The 15667-nt window shown below is 40.4% G+C and overlaps 2 protein-coding genes and 1 pseudogene across 2 annotated transcripts; 1 reads left to right on the forward strand and 2 right to left on the reverse strand.

The window, feature by feature from the left end:
* Positions 1–127: 127 nt before the first annotated feature.
* Or193 (odorant receptor 193) lies at positions 128–7516 on the reverse strand. Its single transcript, NM_001190640.1, has 9 exons — positions 7367–7516; positions 7183–7302; positions 6991–7105; positions 6644–6908; positions 838–969; positions 675–765; positions 460–596; positions 245–383; positions 128–175 (listed from the first exon to the last, which is right to left on the reverse strand). The coding sequence occupies exons 1-9, from the start codon at positions 7514–7516 to the stop codon at positions 128–130; spliced, it is 1197 nt and encodes a 398-aa protein (NP_001177569.1).
* LOC107982207 (kelch-like protein diablo) lies at positions 1537–6532 on the forward strand. The gene is made up of 8 exons (XM_016990199.2): positions 1537–3731; positions 3928–4052; positions 4143–4553; positions 4640–5142; positions 5209–5407; positions 5480–5711; positions 5797–5969; positions 6031–6532. The coding sequence occupies exons 1-8, from the start codon at positions 3579–3581 to the stop codon at positions 6224–6226; spliced, it is 1992 nt and encodes a 663-aa protein (XP_016845688.1). The 5' UTR covers positions 1537–3578; the 3' UTR covers positions 6227–6532.
* On the reverse strand, positions 8399–9933 carry Or4PSE (odorant receptor 4 pseudogene; annotated as a pseudogene).

The raw sequence follows: 15667 nt of genomic DNA on the forward strand, positions 1-15667 counted from the left end.
ACACACTTTAGCGAAACTAAGTATAGGATGTGTACACATTGATTCTCTTATATCTTCTTTGAGCTATTTTTCTTTTTATAATTTTACATGGAATACTTTTCGACAGAACATTTCTGAGATGTGCCGTTCACACGGATGACAGGAAAGTGAAGTACGACAGGGATGCTTTGAGAATCTGAAAAAGGAAGAGATTCGTGCTCGTTAGTCGACCGTAAAATAACATTTTTTTTTCCTCAAATCTCACCGTTGCATAGTTTTCCAATCCCAAAACGTAAAGTCCACCACCAGTCAAGCAGCTCGGCTTCTGACTCCGCAGCATCATGAAGCTCAAAAGCTTCTTACACTCGTCGGTTATGCCCTCCCTGTACCACTCGCAGTTGTAGCTGAAGTCAAATGTTGATTGAATGAAAAAATACATTTAAAACGGGACATAATCAAAAGAGATTCTATTATTTCTACCACGACTGGTAAACCATTAAGCTGTGATCCTTGATCCTTTGTCCAGGATAGTTATGAAAGAGAATATGGAGTAGTTCACCGCTGGTGAAAATCGCGTACCTGAACGCAATCTCGTGATTGTCCTTATGCTGCACAGTCTGCGAAAGAAAGAAATCATCATCGTAAGCATACATCTCCATAAATTGGATGCAAGTTACACAAAACTACGTTCGTACTTCGAATTCCGCTAATGTTATCGAGCCCAATGTTATGCCGATGACGAGGAGGTTAGCCATCGCATAAATCGACTCTACGAGATCCACGAATCTGTAGAGCAATGAATATGAAAAAACTGACAGTTATAAGACAGTAGAGGAATTAAAAATAAAGACACTCAACTCTATGGCGTGCTTGTGTTTGATAATAACCTTGACGACTTCTTGGTAGAATACATCTCGAGAATTGGTATCCTTTGCGGTATCTGAAGTGGCTTCGATCTTATGCTTGTCAATAGTATCTTTTAGCTCAGTTCTGTGAAAATCACGTGAGAATATCTTACAAACTAAGGCGACACTGCAGATGATTTGCATTTGGCAGGTTGTCATTTTAATAGTTTAGAAAGCGAACGTGTGACTGTTATGCGATTACGTACTCTTATTGAATTTACCGTAAACGAATTCCAGGTAAAAACTACAAAACTTATGCCGTATCCCACAGCGAGTACATATTGTAAAACTGTATGGTCGAAATGTTATTCGTCTCTTCGACGACTGTGTGATTCGTATCCCTTTGATAAATTGACGCCCATGCACATTTTGGGAATGCCAGATTCGACTATTCTGATCAAAATCTCATTTAATCTCCTAACGTATGGCGAGGCTTTTTATTAATGGAACGATACGTAACTAAAGAAGATTTTGAGATTAGACTTCTTCAAAATTGGCTTAGCATCATACGCTCCATACGATTGTAATAGCAATTCGCCGTGTAGTTCCGAGACTAGACATATACAATTTTTCTTTAAAATTAACTTGTTAACACACTCATTCATTTGTGATAATTTTTTCATTTTTGATATAATTCGCTTAGCTCGTTTGTCGTACGATGGTAATAGACTATCGTAACCTGGGGTTTCAATGTAAATATCTAATCCTGAATCGCTCAATTCCTTGTAAGTATCGAAATTTTTCGAGTCACTTACTACTTTGATGTCCATCAACTTAAGAAAAACATCGTTCGTATACGTGAACGATACAAAAACTATGCTGATGAAAACGATTCGTTAAGTCACATTTCGCGGTGTTTCAGCACAGGAACGCTTAGTAGCATTTCTATAATGAATATTGGACTCCAGTATTTTATGTCAAATTTCAGAAGACGAATTGTGATAATGATTATGGCGTACATGGTAAGTACCGTAAGTAGATTAAAAAATAGGGAATGTGGCAAAATAAAAAGATTGTAAGGTTGAACGGGAACCAAAGCAATGAAACTAACGAAGTCCACCGGAAAGCTAGTTTCGGTAATAGATTGGTTTCCGAAAATGACGGTGTATTGAGGAACTGGTAACAAATTAACTTCGTTTTTATGCAACAAATTGTGCAAAACTGCTCTAAAGGTAGTATTATTGGTCGCTTTGCACTCGGCAATAATTTTTATGGAAAAGTTGCAAAAGTTTGATAAAGTAGAAAAGAATCCGTAATGCATTCCATTTACATTTCTTATGGACCCATCACTATTTTTGTTTAAATTTAAATACGGTGGCAATTGAAAGACAGGCACTTTCAGAGGATATCCATTCATGTTTTTTAGTTTATCAAGAAAAAGTTCAGAACTATGATTCCATTCCGAAAAGTTTCTGAAAAGGATTGTAGAAAAGTTTTACCAGCTCAACATCAGAAGACTTGGAATTTTTAATTACGTTGAGCATCGTAAAATCCAAGAACTGATTGTTCCAACTTTTGTATAGGATCGAATTCGTGTAACTCTCCGGCAGAGGTTTATCTGCGGAGACGATGAGCAAACATCTCGCTCTTGTTCGTTTATACGATGATTTACTATATAATATTTTAAAAAACGATTTGGCAGATCCTCCTGTTCTTCATCGCCATTTTCTACTTGAATTTCGCTTAGAACGATATGTAACTTTTTATCACTTATTGTAAAGCGTACGATACCACTTAAATATGCACGTCGATCTTTAAATGATAACAGCTTGCTATTAAACATGATCGCTGGAATTTTTTGTAGTAATGTCTTAATATCTTCAAAAAATTTTAAAAAGAAAGGATGATACATGATCTATATTGAAAAATATCATATACGGATTAATTTCCACGATTTTTTTAATTACAGAATCAGACCATTTCGCCATACTGATTTGATGCATACAGCAAATTATCAAAACCACGAGAAACGAGTGCTTCATTATTATAAGCAAAACTGTTGTATAGCTATTTTTACTTATTATTATTATTAAAATTTATATTGCTTTGTGTTCAGGAAGTGAAAATATTTGTACTGTTACCGAGCGGCGAAAAATATTTGTTGTACTGGCAGCATTATGTAGAAAAGTCTAAATATTAATTCTTTTTCATTAGCTTATTAAATTACCCGTCATTTACACGAACGAAAGTCAGTTTTATTGATTCTAGCATTTATGTTGAAAATATTTTCTACACCTAAATCGAATCGGATAATAATAGTCATCGATGCATGAAAAGTATTCGTATCATTATTGATAACGATATCGAGAGATAGAGTTATCAATAAGCATTTAAGCTTCAAATATTGATGAAATCACACGCATGAATTTAGTTTGATCGTTACTTCTATAGTCGCAGTCTTTTTCTTTGTTACCGTTGAAAATTGGCGATGACCGTTCGTTCCTGCAGAAATATAATTTTGAATTTTCGCCGCACCTCCCATTTTTCCCACGTCATCAAACTTCAAATGCGCATGCGCGATCCCGCCAAACACTATGATATCACTGTCGCAGCGAAGTGCAAAACCATGTGCGACGGGTGGGGCAACGTAGCTTTATTGCGGGTTTTTCCCAGCGGCTTTTTAAAAAAACTACGCCAGACTTGCAATCATAACCTAAAAGTTCGACGGTTGTATGTGCGCTTGTGTCCTTACAAATGGCAAATACTGAAACTAGTACAAGTCAAAATTTGATAAAAAATGAAAATAATAGCGAAAATAATACAAATTTACTCATTAAACCAACCGATCATTTTACGTCGTTAAGAGATTTCATGTTTTGTGAACATTTGAAGGATGTAAGCATCAAGGTAATTAATGTTTGTCAATATATTATTATAGTGTAATAAACAAGTAAAATAAATGACAAGAGTCTAATCTAGTATCGGTCGCTTTTTGCGTTTAACTGCAACACATCTTCTACGATTTTATTCATTAATAATTGATTCTATTAATCTGTTCATTTGCATTATAAAGCTGCATATTTGAATAATACATTATTTTTAGGCAGGAGGACGAATTTTTCGCGTCCACAAATTGATTCTTGCAAATTCCATCGGTTATTTCGACGAACTGTTTCGAAGTGCACAAGATAACGAATCAGAAGTAGAAGTAGACATCGATGATCCGGAGTTTGTAGATTTATTTGATATTAATTAAATAAAAGAAAAACGTTAAATGTCGGATTCACAAATATGTAAAACATAATTTGGTTATTGCAGGATCATGAATACTTTTATTACCTACGCCTACACAGGAGAGATGAAAGTGAATGAGAACAACGCGTTCAGCATTTTAAAAGCTGCCGCGATCCTTAAAACAAATCGCGTACACGACTCATGTAGAGTTTTTTTAATAGAATTGATGCGAAACGATTTTGAAAACACTACTTTAAAAAAGGAATATCTCGATCTTGACTATGAATTTTGGAAAACCGCTATATTGAGTCTTCAAGCGGAAGTTAGTACGAAATTGATTTTCAATGCTGCAACGAGATGGATTAATCATAACTATGATCAAAGAAATACCCAAGTACTAAATTTACTTAACTTGGTTCCATTGAGCGACTTGAGTTCCGATGATATAGACGGCTTTTTGTTTCAAGACGAATATTCTATTGGTTTCAAACACAAGTAAGATTTGACGTTCAGGCATCTATAATTATTTAAATATACAAGACAGCGGATAAGATTATTATTTTTTTTATTTTATTTTATAGAGAAATAGTTTTTGAAGTACATTCGAGAAGATTTCAATTAGTGAAACAGTTAAGCTTAACAAATCGGAACAGTGCTGAAGCCAACGCACAATCAGAGAGCTCAACTAATAATCTAAACGTCGAAAATTCAGCAAATCGAGGAGAACATTTGGAACACGACGTTGGTTATCAATCATCGGGGGAATCGTCGCGAGATAGGGTTCCTCGCAATACAATGACAAGAATTCCAGAAGAAATTGTCAATAACTTACAAGGAAATACAACGACAACATCTGATATTGTGAAAACCGAATTATTAATAAACGACGATGTGATTACAGAAAATAGTTTAGACCAGAATAGTTCGGAAAATGAAGCAGACGAGTACTCCAATATAGCACCTATTGCAGATGACGCCCCTGGTAGTCCTACACTTGGAATATCACTTAATAATAACTCGAGAAAGATATATGTATTGAGTTTGGAACAATCTCGGGTTATTGAAATTTATGAGCCTGAAACAAGTAAGACACAAAAAAAATTTTCTTCCTCAATTTGATAATTTCTAATTTTTAATAATTACTTACCAGATACGTGGTCATCCATTCAAATGGCAGAAAATGAAAATATGCTAAATTGGTTTAGTTGTACTGGGTACAAGGGTAAATTGTACAAATTCGGCGGGTTTAAGGTAATGAGGAGAAGCGAACTCCACCTTTGGAGTGTTGCAGTTTTCAAGCCCGGTAGAAACGCTTGGAATGAATTGCAGCCAATGATAATAAAGCGAAGGTTTACTAACATATTTTTATTCATAATTTATTTCATAGCTTATTGATACCATCTTGACAAATGATATTTTAGGGAAAGCGGTGCAGTATCCTTGAACACATATTTGTACGTATGCGGTGGCTGGACGGGTGATGAAATTACTAATTCAGTTGAAAGATACTCTGTCAGTCGTAGAGCATGGGAACTGATATCACCGATGAGAGAACGAAGATGTGCTCCGGCTGTTGTAGTTTTTGAAGATTGCATTTATGCAATAGGCGGAGTAGGACGTCGTACCAGATCGGACGATGTTTATTTGGATACGGTCTGTGGCGTTCTCATTGATTTAAAGTCTTTTTAACAAATCATTTGTGAATTCGTTGCAATTTAACGCCCTGACGATTTTCTAGGTTGAAGTATACAATCTCCGAACGCAAGAATGGACCATACTCCCGGCAAGAATGAAAACAAAACGTTCGAGCTGCGCTGCAGCAGTGCTGAATGGAAAAATTTACGTTTGTGGAGGATGGCATCATCCAAATGCTCTGAATGTCGTTGAGATGTTTGATCCAAGACTGAGAACGTATGTAAATACATCTACTTTTAATGAAAATGGTAAAATTTAATTTTTTGTATTCTCGCAGATGGTCAACCGTCGAGAGTATGAACAAAGGGAGAAAGCAGTTTTTGGTTGTTGCATACTTAGGAAAACTTTGGGCCATCGGAGGAGCTCGCGGTGAAGCTTGGGTCGAGGTATACGATCCCAGAGAAAATCGTTGGTCATGTAGGGAAAGAAGAGGCGTTAATACGAATATTCACGTGACCGGGAGCCTTTTGTAATAGATCTGAATTCGTAAAAGGTGCAGTGGAACATTTATGGGATTCATTATCCTGTAAATCCTGCACAAATAACATCGAATTCAACTTTATAAGACTCCATAAAAAAATTGAGAAGAAATCATTAATCACTGTATACGTTCATCTTAACTATGCATTAATATTTTCTACTTAGATTTTAAGAGTTATACATTATTTGGTACGATGTAAAGTGCTACTAAGCCAGTATTGAAGCTAATAGAATCCTTGTATTTTTTATATGACAGTAGTACTCTTCTACGAAACTATTAAAGAATTACATTTCTCAAATTCGTTCCGCTTCATTACGAATGTCCCAACCGCCATTTCCTTCGTGAATTTCCATCCAAAAGCAGCATCGTCAAACCAAAAAGTACAGCTATAATACGCAACAAAACTCACATTACGATTTGAAATAGGGCACAAGCATGCTGTGAACAGTTTAGCAGCAGTGTATCGAAGCCCATAATAAGCATCATGCCGAGGATGTTGAGTACGAAGCCATGCAGCGTCGTAACGAAAAAATTGTTCTCAATCCGCTGGATGTTGTATTTCATGAGTCTGAGTACGGGACGCGGGCGTGTCTCGTTCAGAGGTACGAGAAGATCCAGCAGCAGCGGCACGAAAGCCGACGTGTTGTATACCACTACTGTACCCATGAAGTAATCTGCGAAAACATAACGCAATCGATACTAAGCTCTAATGCGACACTGAAAGTGTCCTTTTCAGAAAAAAGCACAGTTACGCACAGATATAGACATGATTAACTTTTCGCGCTTGTTCCGCATACTCGTTGAGAATCCTTAGGTTATCTCCCGTGTAGCTTTGGAAATCACTCTTGATTTGTTTGATCAATTCTTTGCACTGCAATGAATATATAGTTCTTATGAAAATAAAATGGACTTCATTTCTAAAATTGAAAAAAATGAATCTAAAGTAACTTTGTCCTCATTGAGTATCATGCAGGAAATTTTCGTCAACACTTGGACGTAAAAAATGATGCTAGGAATACAGAGAAAAAAGTATTCGAGATGGTTGCGTAGTTCGTATGCTTTGGTAACCTGAAAAGACAAAAATCGTATTTTTGAAGCGCATCCAACACAAATATTATACGAACGCACTCACGTGTGGAATAAGAGCCGAACTGCAGCCCAAATACATTAACGTGCGAAGCAGCACTTTTTTTTTATAGCTCTGTAGTGGCCACGTCCCGAAGGAGCTCAAATAGTTTTTGCAGTAAACGTAGTAGGGTCCGTCAAGCACATTGTCTTCCATCTTTATATATAAACTGCAGTTTTTGTTTATCGAGGATTACATGCGATAAAGCATGCTTCCAATAAATTTACATCCAATAACGCGAAATTCGAAGAATAATATAGGCATTACACCCAAATGATCTAATCTTTGCTAAGCCTCATGCGCATCTTCTAAACTTCAAAAAACAACTGTCTATGGAAACAATAGTGAGAGTCCGCTATCCCATGTTAGTTTATTTCCGGATAGGGCAGAGACGGTGGGCAGAATTCCTGATAGGGAATTGATCACGAACCCCCTTTTTTTATTCACGAAGCAGTAATTGTCTTTAAGCGCACGTACGCGAGATATACCCGTAAATTCATTCACGTTTTTACTCGTGGCTCTATACGTTCAGTTAGTGTAAAAAAAGAAAAATAATTTTGTAGACTACGCATCTTCGTCCACTGCAACATTCACTGGGTTGATAATTCGTCGTAGCGGTGAAAAAACTTTGACAAACATAGTATCGTATTTACGACGCAAAAAGCGCATTTGTAGCAATTACGTATGCGATGCGCGTGTGTATTCTGAAAGGGTATAGACACTTCCTTTTTTGTCAAGCGTGGACTTAAATATACGATGATGGAAGAAAGCATATACAATGCTCGGCGAAAATGTTACCGCAGACAGAGACACGTGGGATTTATTTTTATACTCGATATTCGAAGGGTTCATTTGATACGTTAGTTGCTAGAGCTTTCCTGGAAAGAAGACATTGAGAAAATATTATCTTTTCTTATCATAAAATATAATACAAATACATTTTTCGTGTATATTTTTATAAAACTACAGTATTTAATACATATCAACGTCAAAATCTATTCAAATATTGGATAACCATTTTTTGACTATCTTTAGAGATCATATTATCACTATCCTAATCAGATTAAAATATGTGAACGCTGACTTCATCACCTGCAAAACATTATTTCGTCAATATAATCACACTCGTTTAATAAAAATCGTTTAATCACCGAAACTCACGTTGGAAAAGGTAACGAGTCTCAAATCAACAAACTTTCCAGCCGTCAGCTTGGCAGGATATCGAGAGACGGCTATTATGAAAAACAGATCGGAGGCGCTTTTTCCAGGCAGATTGTACCAGTCGATAGTGTGGTAAATCGAGCCGACTCTTGTGCACTTATTTGGAAAAACTCATTAGCAAAGCTACAGTTACAGATACAGTTTTAAACTACGTTCTTACCTGCTCACAAGATATTGGTCGTGAACGGCGCAAGAAGTATGAAGTACGTCGTCGTGCTTATCGGTTCCTTCCGCTCCCATTCCTGTAAAGCTTACATTTTAGTAAAAAGACATCATTTTTATTCTATCGGAAGAATCGTTAACTCGCTCCTCACACGGTTAGGCAATAGTATCCTATGAAACAGATGTTCATGGTGCAGCCGATGAACTCCACGAAGCAAATCCCATTCAGGTACTTCTCGACTCGAGCTGCAAATCTACGTATCGTACAATTAAATATATAATACGTAACGTAAGCATCAATTCCAAAATCAGAAAAAGGCAAACTTGAGCGCTCTGATGTGCCTCGTGACAATGACAGCGAGCCTGGCCTCTCGGGTCGTCGCATCCTTGGGATAGGGCACATCGTCTGGACCAACGTCGCCGTCGATGTACCTCCGAATCAGCATCATAACAAGCTCCAACTGGGCGCAGGTATGGGTCACAAAGACAGCGGCAAGGCTGCAGGTACCCACGGTTACGGTATCCAGAACGAAGCCGGAGAAACACTGCAGCAGATAAACGATCTCGTAGATTGGGCTGATTTCGATGTTCAGCCAGGCGTTGTAGGTAGGAAAGGTGAGGATCCGAGGCTTCTTGGCCACTTCCAAAACCGATGACGTATTCAAAGACAGCGAATTGTCGATACTGGCGGAGAAGGTCTGCACGGCAGCCATGGGCATGATTCCGTGGTAGAAGATTCCACCTCCGTACATGAAGATACCCGAGAAGATCGAGAGGGATCGGCCGATTTTCGCGTGACGATAAATCACCGCAACCACACGCTGTTTTACACAATTCATTTATTGATACATTTTGTTTTCAATCTTCACCTTCTTCTCCATAGCGCAGCCGTTCTCCCAGTCCTCCTCGACGTGCCGAAAGCACTGGGCTATTTCGGCGGTCCTCTGCGTGAGCGAGGCGTACTTGGTCACGGCCATGAGGGCGAAGCTCATGGGTCCGATGAGCTTCATCTTAATCGCCATGTTTGGTTCTTCGATGAAGGTGTGCAGAGCACACGGTACCAGGATGAACATTATCAGGAGATAGGTGATCACGATGAGGAGAAGGTTGAGAAACTTGTGGAGATAGGCTTGCGATCGACTGGAGGAGGACGACCAGAGACCGATCGATCGCAGGAAGTAGCGACTCATTTGCACTGCGTGCTCATACTCGTTCCAATTTTTATTTTTGAAGATTATACGCAAAAATCTTCTATTTTCACTTTACACCCTTAGTTCAAGCTCAGACCACATCTTTTCCCAGTGTCGGATCTACCGTAGATGGTATCTATCCTCTCGACATCGTCATCCGCTACCATAATCACAGCTCAAACTTTGCTCGTAATACCAGTACCCATCTCGCGAAAATTCCCATAGTTTATCTAGATAAACAAAGTATTCTACGAATCGCGTACTATTATCCGCAAGTTTTAATTACGGATACGGCGCATCTAACGCGAGCTTTACTAGATCATTTATTCATCGTCACGCGTACGCTTTTAAACCCTTCGCGGAATGGATATCGGAAGAAAGTTTAATTACAGCCTTCGGTTGCTGTATCTTCCTTCCCTGGTGTATCGCAGGGATCAAATATTCATCTGTCGAGGTAAGCGTAACATCGGTTCTCGATGAAGCTCGCTGCGATGCTTTTTTTGTCCGGCGGCTTTATTGTGAAGTCCGCGAGGAAGTTTTCCAATTTATGTTTCACGAGCTCTATGGAAGATGGGGTTGAGTTTAATTACTGGTTTGCGCAGGTATGGAAAAAAATGTTGTACGGTAATTATGGGTGTTTGTGCGTTCTTTTCTTAGAGAAACATTGTACCGACGATGCGGGTTTTTAAATATTCATCGTTACAGTGAAAGCTGCAGGACTCGTGGCATGGAAAGAAATTTAAAGTTGTAAACTTTTTCAGGGCTATAAAATGCTGATTATCTTTGCCTTAACTCTGTAAAGTAGATGTAAGTTGCACAAGAAGCTCCTGGAAAAAAATTTCGGTCGAAACAATGGCAGCTCATTCAACAGAAATCCGATCATATCCGCAAAACAACTGATCCATTTCTAAATCAAAGAATAAAAATCCAATCCGTAGAAGCATCTCCAACATTCCAGAAACTACGAGCCGCCGTCAAATCGATAAAACACCATCTGGCTCGCCGCAGTTCCCTGTCTAACCAACCTAACCGACGGTAAGCCCGCAACTTCACCGTCCCACCAACGATAAATCCACACGACTCATCTCTCTCGCACGTCGTAGTTCAGCCCAACAACGGCTGCAGTGGCTGGTGGCGCGACTGCAGCTCCCGGCAACCGGTGCAGCCATGATGGAACTGCGACGAATTTTCTCGACTCGACCCGGCGTACACTCCCAAAGATTGACCCAGAATATTTACCGGCGTTTTCCAACGCCGATGTTTATATGGATGAACCACGAGGTTGAGCCTTGATTTTTCGCACACAAAGTCTCCGGCTGGAGGTTGTGCGAGTTGTCGGGATTGGTTGCGTTTATTTTTCTAGAGAAATCGTACGTGGGAGTGGCGATGTTACCGCTGACGTTTTATAGCTTTATGCATCGAGATTTATGAAAGGAGCTTTGATGGTTTTTTTCAGATGTTGGGATGGACTTTGAATAAGTAAGGTTTATGCGTTGTCTCCGCTGAACAGCTGGGTTATTTATAGTTCATATGTATGCACTGCGTTATGCGCGTCTATTTTGACGCCGAGAGTTGTATTAAAGGGGAAGGAGCAGTAAGATTTGCTACCAATTTTCACAAAATATTCCGTAGAATTTAAGAAAATTCAAGATGTAGGCAAACAACCGATCGTTTAGCATTGTAATAACGCTAATAAAATCTATCGATTGATGCGATCATATGATTGCCATTCGATTATTCAAGATGATTTGATTGCTAATGTAAAAATAAAAGAGGCCATGAAAACTCGAGGTAAGTTATTAACTAAGTATAAGCATAAATTTAAGAACATTTCGTTTCTAGCAAGAACAAGTATAATGACGGACATAAAGAAACGATGTCTCATTTTTTTATCATACAACTTCAACGACTGTAAAATACTGTAGATTTTACGAAACTTCCGCTGTAAAAAACCATATTCCAAAGGCGATTCATAACCGGCAAAGGCTCTTTCCTGATATTACGTAATAAGTACAAATGTCATTCGCAACAATGGAAGGACTGGCCTGACACAAAAGGACGTCGGATTGCGCAATAGCACAAAGCCTGTGACCGGCATTTCTGCAATGCAAAAGGGTTGGTTCCTTTTGCGCCTTAATTTGCTCCATTATTGATCGGGCGGAGCAGCTGCCGGTTTCTGCGTCGTTCCAGAAATGCAAGTGCACTTTTACGTCGTAATATCGCTGCTAGACGGAAAAACTTATGAAATATTATTTCCGCGCAATAATCCTTTGGACTTTTCAGCTTCGCGTGACACGCATTTTTGTATTGATCGTATAGAACGCAGAAGCCGGAGTTTCAAGTGGGCGTATACCTTTTTGGTAAAAGACGGTTCAAAACTACATTTTTCAATTTGAAATTTGTTATCCAGCTAAATCATCGAGAGGTAGAAGCTTTTTCCAGCTTTTCATTCATACACACAGGAAGCTCTTATCGATTGTAGCCGCTTTAATTTTAGCCAGTGCTTACGTGACTTTTGCAGAATCTGCGCGTTACGGCATTGATCAAAGCAAACGATTCTACTATTAACATTCGCTAACAAAAGAGTCGCAATAATAACAATCCTATAATTAAATTCTGAAGGCAGAGTCCTTTGGAGAGGGTTTTTGACTCACTGCCGCTTTCGAGGGTGAAGTTGGACTTTCCCATCGTGTATAGTAGTGCGCAGCAGAATCGCGCGGCACAGAGAGAGAGAGAGAGAGAGAGAGAGAGAGAGAGAGAGAGAGAGAGAGAGAGAGAGAGAGAGAACTTGTTTAATTTTACAAAAGCATCAGCCAGCGTTGTAGTATCTAATCCGACGAGTCTGTGAAACAAAAGTTCGCGTTTCGAGCTTGCCTCTGTCCGTTTTTATCTTGCAGTATTTACTTTCAGAGCTGTTTTGTTGTCAGGGTGAAAAGAAACGCAACGGCTTTTTGAAATACATACGTTTTTTATTCGTTTCGCGTTTACAATACCATCGCAATAGACCCAGGATACCGCTGGAATAAATAAATACAAAATTGGCACTTGTTCGTTGCAAACATTCAGCTTTTCTCGATAACTCATTGGAGCATTATCCATCTACCGACATTTTCAATCCCATTAAAAATAGCAGCTCGTTACTTTGTAACGGTCCTCGTAAACAACCTGCAAATAGGAATGTAAACAAGCCCGAGGTACCACGCTGGAATTTTCCTCCTTTTTGTTGTCACGCGCACTGCGCCGTGTACTTCGCCGGGAGTAAAAAAAAAAACAAAAGTGCCGGCGCTTCCGCGACGCAAGTTAAAAATAACAGCTGCACTGACCTACATCACACTTCATGTCTATTATCGCCCAACAAGGAACAAACTCCTATAAGTGACTCACGCGTATAAGTCTAGCGCGTCGCTACTTTTGATTAGCGTACATTTTCATCAGTTTCTTATGTCACGTCAGCCTACTATAGCCTCTTGTTTTAATCGCGATTCCCGAGAGTTTTTCAACGCTCCTCGGTGTGTGATTGCGGCTATTTTTGCTCTAGAGCCGCAGGAAAGTGCGCGAACCGTCTGTTTATTGATCGGTTATGCAAGTTTTATTTTTGAACTGCAATAATCGCTGTTTTGTCTGCTAATGTATCATTGTATTTTTAGCAGTTTTCGTCGCATTTTCAACGAGAGGAGCTGAGAATCGATGAGAAGGATGGTTGAAAAACGCGCTTCGTAAATTTACGTTGTTTTTAAACTGCCTTTTCAATTTCATCTTGTTAAAGCTTTTAGCTTGCGCGCGTAAATCGGTTACTCGAATCGAGCATTCATTGGATTTTGCTGGTTATGCGATATTTCAAATTGTTTTTCATCGACGTTACGACTCAACGGTACAGAGCCTCTGCACGAAAGCAAACTTTGTACAAAGCGGGTATAATACAATTCCATTACACGCCCCAATACGATCGTTCAATAGCGGCTCTACAATAAAAAGCAACTCGCTCATATAACAGCTGTCAACTCTCTACGAAACACAAGACAGAACTCGCCATTTTGTCCGTTGTTGCGGAGCGAGGGGAAAGCCTACAAGCGTTTTGCGACGTTGCGGCAAAACGATCTACGACTCGCAGCAAGACTTGGGCTCGTCCTGCCGGATGGTGGAACCGAGGAAGTAGCACAGCCCGAGGACGAAGGCACCGGTGCAGGTGTTGATCATCAGCGGACTCGCTATCAGCAGGACGAAGGCGTCTGCCCAGCCCACGTGTCTCCAGAGTCCCAAGGGCTCATCCTCGACTCGGTCCTCGACAACAACCGGCGGCTCGACGGTTGCAGTGTTGCGCAGTTGTCGCCGGCGGTGTTGTTTTCGCCTCGTCCGCTCTGACCTTGCCATGGGAATTCCCTTCTACTCTCTCTCTCTCTCTCTCTCTCTCTTGCCTTCCCCCCTTCCTGTCCAGCTGCGTTTTTACGTCGCGGTTACGGCATACTGGCTCCTACAGTTTCGGCCGCCTCCTCTGCAGTGCGTTAGTATAAGTATGCACACTTGTATATCGCGATACCAACGCGCAGAGAGAAAAAGTCGCAGCGACCGGCGAGAAGGGAAGAGATACAGATATAGCCGCGCGAAGCCACTGGAGCCCGGGCGAACGTGCCAGAACGCTCGTCCGTTTTCTATACGTGCAGCTGAGAGAGAGAGGAGGTGATGCCGGGACGGGCGGCGATCAATACTCCGGCGAGCTCTACTGCGCCGCAGCGCTTTTGCGCCGTCAAAACATCAACCGCGCCAGACGCCGGGAATTTCCAGCGAAGTAGGCCCTTTTTACCCCCTCGAGCCTTGAAATTCGCGGCCCGGCGAATTATGCGATCCCATTGTGGCTCGCCGAGGCCTGGGAACGGGATATTCCCGGCCAACGATGCATCTGCGCACCGGCACGTAAACATAAAGGACGTTGCTCTAGAACGTTCGAGAAGCTGAGCCAGCGGCGCTGGCGGCGCGCTCGGCTATATAAGGGACGCGGCAGCCCGGCTGCGGCGCATTCGTAAACGCACCGTTACTGAGGAAGGACAGCAGAGAATCTTGACTACCCCCCTCCAACTCTCATCGTCGCTCGACGACGTAGTTTCCACTTCCTGGACGACAACTCAACTGGGACAATGTAGACTGAGGGCAGACGGGCTGTGGGCCGTGCAGCACTAAACCGTGAGTAATCCACTGACTTTTTTCACTCTCCTCTTGCGTAAACAGTTTTTATCGCGATGGTGGGGGCAGAGTCGGCGAGTTTTTTTAAAGCGACCTTGACCGCTGAATCAACTTCGGCGGCTCGAAACGTTGTTTTTGTTTGGGATGAGCAAGTAGTAGGAAGAGCCGACCGGCTTCGTTCTAGGTGGGCGGGTCACAACGTTGAGCGGCGTATTTTTTTTTATTCACTACTGCCACTAATGATTGAAACAATCACGACACGTTCGCGCAGTAAAAGCTACTAGTACTAGGCACAAACGTTGTTATTATTTGAGTGGTTAAATGTCCATAAATTCATATACCTGCCAACAGTTGGAGATTATAACGGATTGAAATAATAAAATGAAGCACAAATGCCGATTAGAATAGGTTAATTTGATCAACTTTAATCGGCATTTGTACTCCATTTCAATTTTTTAATCCACTTTAATCTCCAAGTGTTAGTAGGGACGGTTTGTTTCCAGTAAAAATTGACTAGGCTAGTGAATAGTAAAACCAGTGACTACTAAGAAAATTT

Source organism: Nasonia vitripennis, chromosome 1 (assembly GCF_009193385.2).
Source record: "Nasonia vitripennis strain AsymCx chromosome 1, Nvit_psr_1.1, whole genome shotgun sequence".
Taxonomy (NCBI): domain Eukaryota; kingdom Metazoa; phylum Arthropoda; class Insecta; order Hymenoptera; family Pteromalidae; genus Nasonia; species Nasonia vitripennis.